Source organism: Ictidomys tridecemlineatus, chromosome 8, assembly GCF_052094955.1.
Source record: "Ictidomys tridecemlineatus isolate mIctTri1 chromosome 8, mIctTri1.hap1, whole genome shotgun sequence".
NCBI lineage: Eukaryota > Metazoa > Chordata > Mammalia > Rodentia > Sciuridae > Ictidomys > Ictidomys tridecemlineatus.
Window position 1 is genome coordinate 39,710,517 of NC_135484.1, and position 18,206 is coordinate 39,728,722.

At 34.1% G+C, this 18,206-nt stretch overlaps 1 protein-coding gene across 2 annotated transcripts in view; it reads right to left on the bottom strand.

Annotated features, from left to right (window-relative positions):
• The window catches only part of Clvs2 (clavesin 2), a 73,303-nt gene that overhangs the window by 40,049 nt on the left and 15,048 nt on the right, over positions 1 to 18,206 (bottom strand). For both annotated transcript variants that reach the window (XM_078019273.1, XM_005340521.4), the window contains exon 3: positions 17,409 to 17,583. In XM_078019273.1, coding sequence (XP_077875399.1) covers positions 17,409 to 17,583 — 175 coding nt within the window. The remainder of the gene's footprint in view (positions 1 to 17,408; positions 17,584 to 18,206) is intronic.

Genomic DNA, 18,206 nt, shown 5'->3' on the forward strand with positions numbered 1-18,206 from the left:
CTGTTAGAGAAGATAGTTGATTTTTTTTGTTGTTGATTTTGTTGAAAATTGATTTTTTTGTGTGTAAGGGGAGTATCAGGTATTAGACCAAACGGTGCTTAACTACTGAGCCACATCCCCAGCCCTTTGATGTTTTATTTTTGACACAGGGTCTCACTAACTTAAGAGTGTAGGACCTCTCTAAGTTGCTGAAGCTGGCTTTAAACTCATCATCCTTTTGCCTCAGCCTTCTGAGCTGCTAGAACTACAGGTGAGTGCCACCGCATCCTGCTAAAAGTTGATTTTTAAAGAAATGATTCCTTCCCAGTAAAAGCTGACAAATTAGCTTGTCATTTTAAATCTTTCAATTTTATGAACCAGAGAATATGAGTTTGAAATGTCTCTCTTAAAATAATAAAAGCTTAATATGCCAACAGGAAAAACATCAACCATAATCATGAGTCATATAGATAGATAGATAGATAGATAGATAGATAGATTGATAGATAGATTGAGACAAATTAGTAGAAAAAAAACACAACTAAGCAATGACTAATTTACCAAAATCTCTGACATATGTGTAGAAATAATAGGCAATAAGCAAGTCTTTGGTGTTTTTCATTTACATAACCTCTTGTACAAACCTGTCATTGCACGATCTTAATTTTATTCCCAAGGAAATGTAGGTACAGAAACCTTAAATTCCTACCTAATCAAGAAGTTGTTAGCCATTGTAGGCATGGGCTTTACCATAGTTTTAAATCAACTTCTTACACTATTTGGTTGTTTTGTTTCACTCATTGATAAGTGGAAAAGAGGTTAAAATTTGAATATTATATCAGAGCTAAGAACAATACTAAAATTGTATGTCACATACTCATAGCAGTGATGCTACTTCATCCACTAATCTATAACTGGCACCGTCTTTAACATTTGTCTAATTTTGTGAAAATGAGATGTTTTATTGATGATATATTTTTTTATTGTTGGTCGTTCAAAACCTTACACAGTTCTTAATACATCATATTTCACAGTTTGATTCAAGTGGGTTATGAACTCCCAACTTTACCCTGTATACAGATTGCTGTATCACATCAGTTACCCTTCCATTGATTGACATATTGCCTTTCTAGTGTCTGATGTATTTTTAAGGAATATTTGTTGAACCTCATCCTTTTTCCTAATAATTATAAGATACTATCCTGTCATTCATGAATTTCTCCATCTAGCTGAAATAAAATATTTATATTCTCTGTTTGACCAGAAAGATTTTGGTGGCTTACAATGATATGTCAGTTATTTAAAAGTAGGTATTTTTTTAACTTAAAAAGCACACATATTTGTCTCTCCTATTCTTTAGACTTCATTAAAAATGAGAAAGAAATATTTTAAAAAATGAATTGTAACAGAAATTGAGGAAAAATATTTACACAAATTGTCACAGAAATTGAGGAAAAACATCATCATAAAAATTATTTCCAAATAATGTACAGTTTTAGATGATAAAATGGTTGACTTCAAGATGACTCATTCCTGCTCTTCACTATGAGAGTACTAAGAACATTAAAACAACATTAGATAAGGTTGTTGGATAACTGGGACTCCACCAAAGATTAAAAATTACACAGTAAATTAAAGAGCACAATCTCTTATCTGTCTCTTTTAATATCTCTAAAGGGCAAGAGATGAGATCAAAAGACCAGACACAGGAAGAATTGAACAAGAAGTGAATTCACACATTTTTATTAACAGCCTATTTAAAAGTCTATTTCATAGAAATAAGAAAAATTATATACAAAGAGACATTAATATTACAAGACCACACTGTGATGGTGATAAACTATACTTCATTTTTTATTTTTTATTTGTTCTTTTTAGCTACACATGACAGTAAGAGTTGATTTTATTAAAATTATACATGCATGGAATACATCTTATTTTAATTAGGGCCCCAGTATTGTGGATGTACCTCCTTTTTTGACAATGGGCATTTGCACAGGTTTTTCGGTACTCTGTGTGGCTTGCTAAATGTACAGTGTTCAGAGGTTATGAACATTTCACTAACTGAAGGCAATCCTTCTTCAGGTCTAGCAGCAATCCTCAACATTAGGATGATTAATGAAAACTGTTTAGACAGTGCCTTTGACAAAAAATGCTTCATCAATCTGTTTTAATGCACAGGCTCCTTGCTACCTGTGAATTCCATCACCAGGCATTATTTATTAGAAATATCAGTGATGCCACAGTGAATCTCACTATTGTGTACATCCACTAGATTGGGATTTTAATTAGAATAAGTTACAGTCCATGTATGTATACTATGTCAAAATACACTCTACTGTCATGTATTTCTAAAAAAAAAAAAAGACAAATTAAAAACTCTTTTACTATAAAAAAAGAAAAGAAATACTGATGATGACATGTTCAAAGTGAACCAATAGCATTTTGCAACTGAGGCCAGATTTTCTGTTTGGTCCACATTTTATCTTAGGAGCACCATACTTATGTATTAAAATACACTTTTCTATCAATTCAAAAATTTACCTCTATATGAAAAATTCAAATTTAATGTTTTAAGTCCTCAGTACTCTCATAGTGAAAAGCAGGAATGACCTGCTATTATTTGGTCTCAGCTAAATTTTGCAATTATTTTTCCTACTTTGTTTCTTCAAAAATTCTAAGATAAAACCAAATAAATCTACTTGTTAATATCCAAATGCACCATTTACATAATCATTCTGCCGTTCATTCTAATTCTCCCTCAGCACATAATGTTTCTAACAAGGTATTTCTTTTCTTTCAAAATCCTTCTAAAGCCTTCTATGGGTACCTTTTCTTTGACCTGTCCCTAAGATATAATTGCCTTTTTCTTCTTGCCACTTTGGTAGGTTGTTTGCACTTTTAGAAAACATTTTATATTTCAAATTAACATAGTAACTGGCTATTCAGTGATAAACTTTTCTAATAGTGGTAAATATTGGCTACACGGGGCTGGGGTTATAGCTCAGTGGTAGAGTGCTTGCGGTGCACACATGAGGCCCTGGGTTCAATCCTCAGCACCACATAAAAATAAACAAATAAAAATAAAGATATTGTGTCCATCTACAACTAAAAAAATGTTTTTTAAAAATATTGGCCACAATGATCAAAACATATGTGGAGTGATTATTTTTCTATTTCAATGTCTTAGATAGTTTGAGCGACTATGACAAGAATATCATAGATTGAAGGACTTAAATAACATTTATTTCTCAAGGATCTGGGGGGTAGGAAGTCAAGATTATGGTGCCAACATGCTAAGGTTTTTCCTGATTTGTTTCCCATGAGAGTGGGGGAGGAAAGAAAGCTTTGTGTATTTGTGCATTAAAATGTTTAATCTCATCATAAGGGCTTCCCCCTTATTACCCAATTTTCTCCAAAAAGCCCCATTTCCAAAAATCATCATTATATTGAAGAACAGCATTTGAATGTATGAATTTCATGAGGACATATTTAGTGCATCTCATTGGGGATTAACCAATAAAAGGTGAATTTTGAAGAAGGCATTCAGAATTATATATGTTAGAAACTATATCATGAGAAAAAGGGATACAAGGATGGGTCATAATTATTTAGGGAAAAAATTACAAAACTAAAAAATATTGGATAGCTTCAATAATTCAAAAAAAATGGACTTTCTATGTTATTTCTATTGTGTATACAAGATGTTGCATTAAGTAGTGTGGCATTAATCTTCTGTTCAAGAGCTGGTACCAAGACCAATGGTGAAAGAGTCACAAGCAGGTTTTAACTAATTTACAGGAGATCCTCTTGCCAAACTCTTAGAGTGGAAAGGGTTACTTTGTGAAGCAATGCCCTGGTATTCTCCAAGCACAAACAGAAACTGCAGAGCCATCTCTTAAGGTTATGATGGGAGTGATTGTTACAGAAGATAGTCTGTGTGACTTCTAAGTTCCCTTCAGACACTCAGATCTTAAGATTCCAGACAAGTCTACAGGAAGCTTTTTAATACAGAATCTGACATAGCACAGCACGTGCATCTGTGTTGCAGTTCTGCTAAAACTGATTTAGATCTGTAGAGCACAGCCAACAATTCCATACAGAATCACATATAATGCCAAGAAACAGCATTACTATTGGATGATTGGATGAGGAAGAGTACACACAACTTTCTAATATCTCAATACTTAGTTTTGTAGCCGTACACACTTAGTTATTATTCTAGAAAGTCTACAGAAAACTGTGTCCAATTGTGAATCTCTAACCCCTAAAAATTTAAAGTGTACAATTAACTATTTGTAATTTACCAATAGTTGATCAGATTTTAGAATAAACACAAAAGCTTTTATTAAATGTCCTATAAAGTATTATACTACTGATGCACTTCTCTGAAAATGCACAGCACGTTAATATGATGAATGCAATTTATCATTAGATGTTAAATATAAACCCTTTCAAGCAAATATTTTCCACAAGAGATGTTAGCATGCATAATAACTTCTCTTTAAACAGAATTCTAAATCAGGTCCCAAACCATTGTCTTGCCAAAGTCTCTAGTTTATTTCATCAGTGAAGCCGCATGAAGTCTGGGCATACACAGCATCGTAGAGCCCTTATTTCTTGTCTATGCAGAGGGTACCAAGTGAACAAACATTTGGTTTGGGGATCATGTCTTGTGAGAAAGAGCATGCTTTAGAGAGCCACTGTGATCACCATGTAAAGGAGGGACTATTCAGAGAGGCAGCTGTGGGCTGCCGGCCCTGCCACTGAGAAAGCCACCCTGAGTCATGGCAGAGATTTAAATGAGGACAGATTAAAATGTGGATGGGAGAGGACATGAACAAAATGTATCCTTCTGCTTCTTTCATGATCACTTGACTGGCACTAATGCAGATTAATGTCTAAGGTGGATTGTGATTCAAGTCTTCAAACTTCTTAGATTTTCTTTCTTTAAAATATCGCATTCAATGAGGACTAAAATAATGAAAGTATGATGCAGTGAATGGTGCCATATTAATTGTTTTTATTATCCTCCTTCCATGACTTTTTATATTCAAAATACTCAACAATTTTCCATTTTTCATAAAATATGGCTTAAAATAAAAATCCCTCCCATTTTTCTCCAACTTGCTAGTCAATTTCTTAAATTTATCTTGCTTGCCTTTCTTAGACAAAGCTTTCACGTAAGATTGCTTGGGTTTTTCATTATATCCACAATGCAAGATACACATTTCACCTCTACATGCCATTGACCCCATACCATTTCCCCTCTTGTCCCTCCACCTACTGAAGTCCTGTCATCTTTGAAGATTTAACTCAATTTCCAACTCTTTTATGAAGTTTTCTAACATTTTAATCCATACATCATTAACCCATCCTCTGTAATAACCTTAACCAATTCCTTTTTGTAATACTAATTTTTTCATTCATTAAATTAATTTTAATATTACAAGAATACAACAAACAGAAACAATATGTTGTAAAAGTATGAATGTCTTTATAAGATGTATTCCTTTCCATTATTTCATATTTAACTCACCTATGGCTATCTTATTCAAGATTTTCATAAAATATTTTTAAATAGTGTTATTGATGGCTATTGGACCAAATTCAACTAAATTCTTGCCTTGACTCAAACACACAGCTGTTAAGACTCCAGGATAATGGGGAAAACCCCTATTTCTGCAGCGACATCAACCTGTTCTAAGAGTTCAAGCACCTACTATAAAGGCCTTGGTGGCTATAGAAAACCAGGACTGGAAAGCAGAAAAGAACAAACCATAGATCAATTCCTGGGAGCTATCCACAGTGCTGCTCAGGTCAGCTGGGGGCCTCCTGATGGGTCTCTGGTCAGCAATGAAGTCACTTTAACTCTCCCTTGAGTTAAGATCCTCTACCAGTTCTGAATATTCATAAACTAGAACACAGTTCTCTATTATTTACAGACAAGTGCTTTTACATCCCTTAACTAACAATCTGTTTCACCATTTAGCAACATGTCAGTGTCCCTACTGTGCTGCTGATCTTCTGCTCCATGCTGAGACTCCAGACCTCAGCTACTACTAAATGTAGTCTGCTTTCCAATCCTGCAAGATCCCATCATTGTGCTATGTGGAGCGAAATCTCTCCTAAGCCATCTTAGGAGAGATAATGAGCTGAGCAGAGGCATCTTTCTGATTCCTTTCATTGAAATTAGGTGATAAAGTTTCCTATCCACCTGAGTCACTACTTAGCTGTAACTAAATACAGTTTTTCAAGTGTTGGAGTCAGGTCAGGTCTGCCCATATTTAATTGTTATTTATTTGTTTATTTATTTATTTTTAGTTGCATATGAACAGCATGCTTTAGTGTATTTCTTTATTTTTATGTGGTGCTAAGGATTGAACCCAGTGCCTCACGTGTGCCAGGCAAGCACTCTGCCACTAAGCTACAGCCTCAGCCCAGGTCTGCCCATATTTATTAGTCAAGAATTATAGGTGCAATCCTTGGAATTTTGAAAATAAATTTATTACACATTGCACCCCAGGGGGAAAAAACTCTCTAGAGATTTATATAAAAGAAGTCCTCGTCATCATCATCATTATCATCATAAAACTATTTACCCTAGAGAAGAATTAAGGTCTCATAGACCATTTTGCTAAATTGAAAACAGTGACTCTTAACCTTCGTTTCTATTGTCTTATGATCATAACAAGATAATGTGATCATAACTAGATAATGACCAAAAAAAAAAAAATATATATATATTGTTCTGACTTTTGCTTCCAGGAAAATGTGATAGTCATATTTCCCCATTACTCCAAATAATTATAACTAAAAAACCACATCACTATATAAAACAAACTAGCCATGAACCTTGATACCCAAAGACAGACATGATGGTAATTCCCCTGGGTTTGATTTTGCCTCATATATCTCAGATTTAGAGCTTACATGCAACAGACTTAACAAAAATTTACTCTGATAACAAAAGAACCAGGAAAGATACATACTAGCAGCACACAAAGTTTTTAGGCAGTAGGTCTACCCTAGCCAAATTCTATAGGTGATATATATATATATATATACATATATATATATGTATATATATATATATATATTTGTTTGTTTGTTTATTTATTTATTTATTTGTGGTCTTGTCCCTACCTATACCAGCAAAAAGCTTAGACAGGAATCCAAAGTTCCAGTTGCACAAGGCTGCAGTGAAGCATCTCACCTTCTTCAATGTGGTGCCAGAAAAGGCTGAAGAGGAAGTCAGCACTCTTGTCCCTGCTATATCAATATTAACATCCTGTTGGTGATATTGTACAATAGTATTTGTTATCAGCAAAGGAGACTTGCACAGCATTTTTTTTTTGTATGATTTCTTCCAACTGTATCTAGATCTACAATGATCTTAAAAGAAAAATTAAAGGCTGGGGTGTGGCTCAGTGGTAGAGTGCTAGCCTAGCACGTGTGAGGCACTGGGTTCAATCTTCAGCACCACAAAAAAATAAATAAATAAAATAAAGTCGTTGAATCCATTCACAACTAAAAAAAATATTGAAAATTATAATTAAAATTTTAATAAAATACATGTTATTTATAAATCAGAATCATTATGATATGTAATACAGAGGATTATGAACACAAATATGAAATCCCTGGGGTGAATACATAACATGATCCAATCCCAGATGCATGCTTGTAAATGACAAACATGAAGATCCTAAAACCTTTTACAGAGAAATGGTAGATTCCTACAAAGTAGCAAGAGTTTTTTTGAAACCAGAATTGTTGTCAGAAATAATGGATATCTAACAACTATGAAATAATGATCTCAAAGTACCAAGGAAAGATTATTCTGGACTCATATTTCTATATTTAGTAACACTATCAAACAAATATGAAAACAGAATAAACACATTGTAGATAATTCAAATACTCTGCAATCTTACCTCCCCTGCATTCTTTTAGATTAAAGAATGCAAAAACAACAACAAAAACCCTTAAGATTTAGTATGTCAAAGACTCAGGAAAAGATACCCAAGAAACAGCTAATAAAGCATAAGGGTAAAATTTTTTAAATGTCAAGAATGACAGCTCTAATAAAAGAAGAGAAAAAAATCATAACATAAAGCACTCCTAGAATACTTTCAAGAGGAAACTAAATTGCTTACAGTGCGTGATGTGATTTAAAACCTAGCTAATAATAATATAATTCTTCCTTTTATTTATTAATTTCTGACTGATTAATAAAAATTGACTTTTATACATTTTCACTATGCAGCTAAACAATAAGTAAAATTCCAACTGTTTCTTATAGAACTTGATAAGCATTGATAATATGATGAACCCAATAGATTATATATTATAAAATTTGACTGTGACTCTGTTTTCTAAGTTCACACAAGACCCAAGTGTGAAACTTCTCTCATATAGCCTTGCACTGCACAACATTATTTTAATTAATGATGGACCACATGCATCAGTGGTAGCATAAGATAATAAATAATACAGCCTAAGTGTGTAGTGGGCTATGCCATCTAGGTTTATGTAAGTACACTCAGTGATGTTCGGAAAATAATAAAATCACCTAACGACACATTTCTCAGAAGGTATCCATGTTATAAAGTGACACATGAGCTGTATAGTGGTAGCAAATATTCTTTTCTAGAGGTTTCTGAAGTTAGGCCACCTCATTTTAAAAATGTCTCATTCTCATTTTATGACATTAAATCCAAAATCTGATGGTTTTTAACTTAAAGGTAAAGTAATAACAATATAACTATAGCTGTTGTGATAGTTAATGTGTCACCTTGATTTGGCCCAATGGTGCCCAGATATATGGTTAAATATTATTCTGCTGTCTCCTGAAAAGATTAATAATTGAAATGGTAAAATGAGTAAATTACATGGCAAGTTCTTTTGCTTCTCAGTCCTTCAGATTTAAACTAAAATTTTACTATCATCTCTCCTAGTATCAAGTTGGCTAAATGTAGGTCTTGCCTGGGACTTATTAGCATCTGTCTCTCAATAAATATATACCAAATTGGTTCTGGTCCTCTGTAGAATCTAAAGTAACACACCTGTCATAGAAATAGTCTTAAGAATTTAGATGAATGTCTTTTTGGTTTTTTGGGTTTTTTTACTTTTACATTCAAGATGTTTGGAAATACTCATCATAGGGGAGTCAGAGTAATTTGCAGAGTTGAGTTCATTAAGTCATGGCTGTTACAGAGATACAGCTATACTAACATAGGTATATAGAAATTGACAGCTCCCTCACTTATGTAAACCTGATAGGGTACATATTAGCAGTGAGTATGAAGAATGCATTTTAGGAAAGTTATATTGATTCCTTTGTACTTGAATGTAGGAATTCAAGTTCCTTGAAATGGTGTCTAATTATCACCTCTTCCTTTCACAGAACAAAAGCAAAATACTTATTAAAGAGCTGATTGAAGACTTATCAAAGTTATTTTAAGAAATCAGCACTCTAAAACGTGTCCATCAATGTTTCTTCTTTCTGGAATCATAACTAAACTCCATTTCTTATCTTTCCTTGTCATAATGAAAGTCACTTGTTTGAGTTCTAGCCAATGCAATGCAAATAAAACAATGTGTACAATTCCGGGTCTAGCTTATAGAAATCTATGATGTAGGATCCTCCATGTTTTTCCCCCCTTTCAAGGCAAAGGAATAGAATGGAGCCAAGAAAACTTGGAAACTATATGGAGAAGATGGTAGGGCAAAAATGAGGAAGGAATATGGGACAAGAATCACAAGGAATGGCCCCATCTGCTGATCAAAAATGCCCACCAGACTTCATATGAGAGATAGTAGAGCCAATGGACACATTTTAGTTTGTGTCTTACAGCAGTTATTATTATATTAGTACCTATCTCACACTTACCCATATTTTAACATTCCAATTGATTATAGGATTTAAAATGAAATTCAATTTAGGCCATAGAAACACTGTTATTAATTGTGCATCAAATAGTATCTCAGTAAAAAAAAAAAACAATCCAAAGAGGCATTCTTCTTATGAGTTTATTATGATTTGCACAATTGCACTAAGCCCATTGAAACACTTTCCTCAGAGTAATTATAATGAAGGATAAAAAGCTATTTTAATTTCCAGAACAATCTTAAGAGAATACAACAACAGGAGTACTATTCACAGATGAGACAATAACATCACTTACTCTCAAGATGCTAGCAATATGGCACCAAAATTTTAAAATACAATAAAAGAAAAATAACTACTCTAATTGATATTTCCAAAGATGTTAATTAAACATTCATGAGATAACATTTGGGAAGAGGAACTGACTAAGTATTTGAAAGATAAACATGCCAATTTTAATACCTCTAGTTAAACCTGATGCCACTTGGGTCCTAAACTAATTTTTTAAAAGCATAATTGGATGTTCATAGTTTGAAACTCTGATTTGAAGACACTGGAAAAAAATTAGGTTCTGCTGGGAGAGAAGGATATATCAAGATGTATTTACATTGCTGCTAAAAAGCATGAGAGAATCTGTACTCACTCATCTTTTTTGTTCTCTGTTTCAGGATATGTCTAAACATACCCAATAAAATGAAATGTAAAATGACTCATACTGGCCCTTCAATTTTTCATTATGGATAATTACTTTCTATTCATTCATCATTATCTCAATGGCTCAGACCAGAAAAGTGTTATTTACTTCTTTCTCTTTTGTGGCTTCAATTATTTGGCTACTTGAAACCAAATGATAAAAGCCTCTTTGTCAGTAGTGGAAAGGGTAGAAGTATTAAATTTTATTGATAATTTCTAATATTCTTTAATTCAGTAAAAATGTGTTCAATAATTCTAGAGCACTCATCTCTTCATTTTTTAAGTTTAACACCTACTTCTTATAACTAGAAAATTTTAACACATTTAGGTGCTAATCAAAGGAAATGAACAGCTATTTAAATGCAAGAAAAAAATATAGAGGTTGGGGAATCAGGAGGAGGGGGGAGGGTAGGACACATTGGAGATGGAAATGATCAAAATATATTACATGTATGTATGAATATGGCACAACAGAACACATTATTTTGTATAATTAATATGCACTAATAACAATACAGAGAATATACACATAAAAATACGTCTATATGTACAAAATTAATCTAGCCCATTATCAAAGGTTACATGACCCCTGAACTGCTTGCTGAAAATGATATATAAGATTTAGATACCTACTGTCAGATTTTAAGAAAGACTTAAAACATCCTACTTCTGAGGATTACATTTCTCAGCCAAAACACATTTTCACACCATGAAATTACAGAAAATTTAGGTCTTTCATTCATTTTGCTTTAGGTTAAGTAACAACTGAAAGGAAGCATACTTAGCTCAGACACTTATGCATGTGAAGAGAAAAACTGTTTTTTTTTTATTTTTTTATTTTCCCCCATACTGCCCTTGACACTGTTTCTCATTATGGTGGTTATTCCTTTCCCCACAAAACGTGGAAATGCATGATCCCAACTCCAGGCTGTCTGAATGAATACAGATCACGAATCCATGTGTTCATTTTCCAAGAGACAGTCATGGTTTTCAACACCCTCCTATCCGTACTGCCCTAACTTTAAAAGGTAGCTTGCAAGCAAGAGATTTCTTCTCTTGTTCAAAGCATTCCACATCTGAAAACTATTGGTGGGTTAACAACCAATACAAAGAACACTGTTGTAAAGCACAGACTCCTTTTGTTTTATTAAGAATTTCTAATTTAGTCATTATCACACCAAATCTCTTATTCTTCCTTAACCACCTTACACACCCACACCCACATGCACTTTCAAATCTGCCAAAAATTACAAGTAGGATTTCAAAGACTGAATAATGTAAGTCTGAACTGAAGTAAAGGAGCTCCTCATTCGCTAGCCTTGAACAGTGATGTTCCAAGTCATTAGCATGTCCTCTGTTTCTGGCACATTTCCCTAGGTGGAACCAGGCTCCCAAAGAGCCTGAGCCAGAATTTGTAGAGGCAGCACTTTTTGCCTTTCACATGAATGATCAGAGCTCTCAGAGCTAACAGATTGTTGGCTGCTGGTAATGCTGGGCTCTTGAGTCAAATGAAAAGGCCAGTGAATTGATTACATATTCTTTATTGTTTCACAAGTTTGACTTATTAAGTGCTCTTGAACTATCTGGCCCTGTATTAGGCACTTTACAATGGCCCTATGTCCAAGGTTTATGTAGCAGTTTAAACCCTTGTTACCGTCAAACCCTTTAGCCAGCAAGCCACATCTTGACTATATTATATACTTTTCAGCAGATGGAGTTTGGGGATTGCTGTGAAATCGTGAAAACAAAAGCAGAGACAGCAGGATAACACTAGGGGAATAACAGATAAATATACCTAAAGGGCAACAAACAGTACAGGTAGGGTTAGGATAAGGTTTTTTGTTTTTGTTTTTTAATTTACAAATTGGGAGATTCTAGATTCATGGACCAGTTTGTGTTGTGTATTTTTAAAGAAGTTTCCGATATTTTGTAATTTAAAAAAATAAAAGAGGAACAGAAACCAAAAATATTAAAAGTACACCCTTTCATTGTAAATTCAGAGTCTAAGCTGTGCCAGGTATTTTCAAACATTTCATATTTTAATTGGCTTCCCAGGAAGACACCTTACAGTCTACAAGTCACATTCACTTAATCTTATATTGATTTTCTAAGAAACATCCTGTTTCTATGACTACACCAATCAATTAGCTGCTCGTAAATAGCGAGACAATTTTCTCTTTTCTCTCCAATGAAGCCTGAAGAGTTTCTTCCCACAAGAATATCTAATGTCGCCCCTTGCCCATAAAGAAATGGCATTATATTATATTAAAGATGGTTGATGTTTTTCTTATTTTGAAAATATTTGGAGATTCTGCACAGAGAAAACATACAAAATTGCCTTGGACCAAAATGTTGAATGACTTATCAATCTGCAGTTGTTTTTATAAAAGGTCTCTATGGTTACCAGCAAAAAAATGGCCTTCCCTTCACCTTCATGCTCGATCCCAGAGAAAAGGAAGGCTGGTGATCACTCAAGGAGTCTGCTCACTGGGAAAAAGACAATGGTTCTGCTACTCCGTGTGAACAAAGTGCAAAGCCACAGGCTAGTCATGTGTAACTTCTTTAGTTAACACTGCACTATCTATTCCAATAAGGAAATTCCGTTCACATTAATGTGTGAGGATTTGAGATAAATATGCACGTTCTTTTTCTTAGGAATATACTAGGAATCAACAGAAGCAGCATGATTAACGAATGATATTGGTCTCCGGAGTCAAAAAACCTAGACCTGAGTATTAATATCAGCTGAGAAAATTTGGCAACGCATCTTAAACTCTCTGTGGTTCCATTTCCTGTCTTATAAAATGGGATTGATATAATTAACTCAAGGCTATTTGGAGGATTCTCTAGATCTAATCTATCCTTACTTCAATCAAAGTCCATTCTTCTATACAAAATATCTTTCCACAGCAAAAAAGAGATCAGAACATTTTCCTTTCCCAAATCTCCCTATGTGTGGACAGCACAAGCCAAACTACATAAAGCATTCAGTCATCCATCCCATGCAACTGGTTCCCAGACTGCTTTTTCAGGGTAATTTCTGGTTAATTCTCAATACATGCCTTATCCTAGCCACATCAAAACAGATTCATTATGCACTTCCAACCACATTCTGCATTTGTCCAATGTATTTTCCCAAATTCTCCCTACCTAAAGTACCCTCTATCCTTGTCTCCTTAGCAAACTTTTGCTCAATTCTTAATTCCAAGGACACCTCCCCAACCACCACCTTTCTAGTTGAGTTAAGAGCTTCTCTCCCATAAAGCAAACATTAAATTTCAACAGGTAAAGTAATATTGTTCTTTCTTTCCAGTTTCCAGTACGAAAACTTATGTTATTTGGCATCTAGCATGAAAATATCTACATGTTATTTAAACACAGAGAAGTCACAGGGAAAAATTACATCAAAAGAAAAAATATTATTCAGATTCCGAAAATCAATCAATAATAATTCATCACTGAATTGTTAGATAAGAAGCACATATCCAGATAAATACGCCACCTGAAAAATGAGCTAAACCACATTGACTTCAATCACCTGTTAAGTGCAAGATATATCATTTCCAATATTATAACACTTAAATTTTTAGATGAATAAACATACACAGTCAAACCAATTAAGTAATTTGTAAAACTACTTGATATGTGGCAGAGTGCCATCCAAATTCAGATGTGTCTGACTCCTCAGTGCATTCCACTATTCCATATTCTCTCTCACTTGACCTTGCCCTTTGGTCACATGTGGACCTGCAGTAATGGTCCAAGTATCTTTCCTTATACAGGGTCTCAGGTGCTATCTTTAGCCAGGCCACTCAAAATACTCTTTGACTGAGGTTTGAAAAGGAGATTGGTGCATTGTTAGATTGTATAATCAACTCAAAAGGAAGTCAGAATCTCTTCAAAACAGTAACATTTTATTAATAAAATTAATCATTAAAATAACTGCTCTGATGCTAGATCTACTTGTAGCCTTTCTTACTTTTGGTTCAACTCTCTAAAATATATTTTATGTTTACCTATATAAAAATAACATTATGGAAGAATTATGATATAACATTAATCCTTTCTAAATTGCCTTGAATTAAGACATTTACTATTTTTATTTTATTGGAAGACATTTACTATTTTTGTGGTGTTGGTGGTCTTGGTGATAGTAGCTATTAAGCAAAATAAAATTGTATATTTATCTTTAATTATTTTTTGATGAAGATTCCTTGAAAACTTCTTATTAATGTCCTGGATGAAACATCCAGCTGCATACAATATTTCTCACATAGAAAATGCGAAATGAAATAGGGACTTGATTTTTAAAGCTTGACAATGTTAATTCAGTATGAGACTATGTATGGGATCATACATGTCATAATGAAATATTTTGAGCAATCCTACAATCTAGGATTCAGAATTACCATTGTTTTTAGGAATAGTTACATAGGCATGAACACAGGCATAGATATACAGTCTTAGACAATCAATTTGAACTGTAGAAAATTTGAGTTAAAAGGTCAGTAACATATAAAATTTATTTCCTGGGAAAGCTCCCTTTTTAAGTTGCCTCTGGACCGGTGATCAAGAGGAATTAGACCTGTTCATTCACTCCACTCTGGAAGAAAGGAAAAGAAGACTAAAATATTTACAGGGAATAGAGAGAAGGCAGGTCCCTAGGTGCAGCAGAGGTCCACACAGGAAGAGTATCATTTCTCTCCCTACATACAAGCACTGAGGTTTAATCTGACTGCAGCTTCTCCTGTGCTCACACTTAAAGCAACTCTGACAGTGGCCCTGGCTAATGAGAAGTTCCCAAGCATCTCTGAGTCATCAATTTGTTCTTCAGCAATGACGTATCACACACTATTAAGTAAGTCTATAAGTGGGCAAGTTGCAAAATAGCAGAATATTAGATCTATCTTTGAGGTGCTTTTAAAACCTTCTTGGGTATAATGAGTTCTCCAGTCTGTCTCACAGCTGAAGGAGAGGCTGCTCCTAATGCAAACATAGGTTAAATAAGGATAACAATTAGGCAGGTTACCAAACATGTTAAGTTACTGTTAGTTTCTCATTCCTGTGACCAAAATACCTGCTATAAGCAACTTAGAGGAGGAAAATTTTATTTTGGCTCAGGGTTTCAGAGATTTCAGCACATGGTTAGCCAGCCACCTCCATTGCTTCAGTCCTGAGTTGGGAGAGAACATCCTGGCAGAAGGGCATGGTTGAGGAAAGCTGCGCAGCTCATGGCAGTCCAAAAGCAAAGAGAGGGAGACAGAGGTGTCAGGGGCAATAGACCCTTCCAGAACATAGCCCCAGTGACCTACTTTATCTATCTGGGTTCCACCTCCTTCAGTTTCTCCACCTCTCAGTAGTTCATTCAGCTCTCTGTGAATGAGGTCAGAGCCCTCACAGTCCAGTCATCTCCCCAAAGGCCTACCTCTGAACATTGCTGTATAGGGGACCAAGCCTTCAACACAAGAGCATTTGGGGGACATTTCAGATGCAAACTATAACGAATAACACAGCTGATGAGAACCAATTTCTTTTACAAACTGAAGAACAATTTATTCATTACTGACAAATAGCAGAATTAGGTCTCATTCTACATGACAGACATATTGCCAAACATGCTTTATTCTGCGCCCTCTCTCAGCACCTTGTTAACTGTCTCTGTGGAGTTTTTTAAAAAAGGTGTTTTTTAAGATAAGAAAGGGGAAAGGCAGACTCACCAAGAGCCAGTCAGGAAACTTGCAGTGGGAAAAACTTACGTTGAAAAGAAAGATCAGTGTGTCTTATTCAGTCTGGAGGCAGAACTCAAACTGTGAATTCAATTTGGTTAAGATGTCCTGCCGCCTGCAGCAGTGGCCCATTGTTAGGGGTTCAGCAGTCATCAATTTATGTGCCAGAGACACAGTCAGAAATTACTATGGAGTGAAGATCTGGATTATTTGGACTTATTCAACACAAAAATGCCTAATACTTTGACATGATGAATAATGCATATATAATTCATTAATTTGAAATGAGAGATAGTATCAGTGATGAAAATTAGAAGAAATAAACTGTTAAATCACAAATTTCAAGAATGAGTTAAAAATAAAGAGAATAAACATGGAGTAATACCACTCAAGTGAACTTGCAAAACTTTCTAGAAGCTTAAAATCAATTCCATAAATATTATACACAAAGTAGCATATAGTAGAGATTGAACCAAATGACATCCTAAAAGTCAAAAACTTGACAACAGCAAGATTATGACAGTAAATTATGATCCACTTCCTTTTTTATTATCTCCAAGTCAATAATCATTCCCTAGAAAATGCACCATAATAATATATGCCATGTAAAAACTCCTCTCACCTAAAAAAGGAAAAAAAAATAGGTCTAAAGAAATAATTCAAAATGATAATTTGTGTGCTTTTGAAACAAAATCAACAAAAATAATGTTGACCAACTTTAGGCAGCATGAAGATGATGCGGACCCTTCCCTGATTCATTAGATTATATGGAGTAATAAAAGATGCATTTAGTTAATTAACCAATAAACACAGAAAAAGAAAAATAAATAAAAACCAAGTCCCACTGTCTAATAATTCAAATTTAAAAAGTTACATGTCTTGATTAACAAGATAAAAATCTCAGTCCCTCACCTATATGTTTAGACATAACGAAGGCTTCTAAAAGGCTAGCATCCTTCCACTCACCTTTTAAAATCCTTTTGTTCATTAAAATATTTGTACTAAAAAAAATCTATGCTTTTTGTTTTTATTATTCTGTAAGCTATTTTGCATTTGAAGTCATTGGATAAGAGAAGTCAAACATGGGAGAGTAAGGCACAGTAACTGGCATCTCCTACCTGAAGACCTTCAATAGCTAATCGCAGCATGCTTGGCGTAAGTTTAGAGGCTTGCTTGAAGGTGAAGTTACTCCAGTCTATGATCAAAACAAATCCATTGACTTGAAGCTCAGGATCTTCAATCATGGCTTCTAAAGAAAGTAAGATGGCACGCAGAATATCCACCAGTGTGTACCTATCAGTAACAGAAAAGTACTCAATTAGATCTGACAACTCTTGTAGAATCTGTGGAAAGCTTTTTTTTTAGCACACTAAAGAGTTCCTTTAAAATACCTCAAAAAATCTCAAGGAAATTATTTTGCCTAAAAAGCTTATTTTAAGAAGTTTACTTTATATAAGCTCTGGGGACATATTAGTATTTAACATATATTCTATTTAAACAAGTAGCAATGATTTTGAAAATACTACAGATTTTTTCATACTTTGTAGTCATGTAATTTGCAGCTAGACCTTCCTATGAGTTTCTAATATCTCATTTCAGCTATCCCCAAAAGTAGGCATCATAGAGTGGAACAGCATAAGAATGCTGTGATGCTGTGGGTAATTCTTACACTTCTTATATATCACCCCTCCATATTCTAGGGATCCGCAACTCTAGATTCTGTGTGTTGAGGATAGAATTTGAAAAAAAAAAAAATAAGAAAGACACTATGTTTGTACTGAACTCATACTGACTTTCTTAAGAAATACAGTATAACAACTATTTACATTGTAAGTTATCAAGAGATATTTTAAATAGAGAGGAATGAAAGTATACAGGAAGAGGTGCACAGATTGTAGGCAAATACCATGCCATTT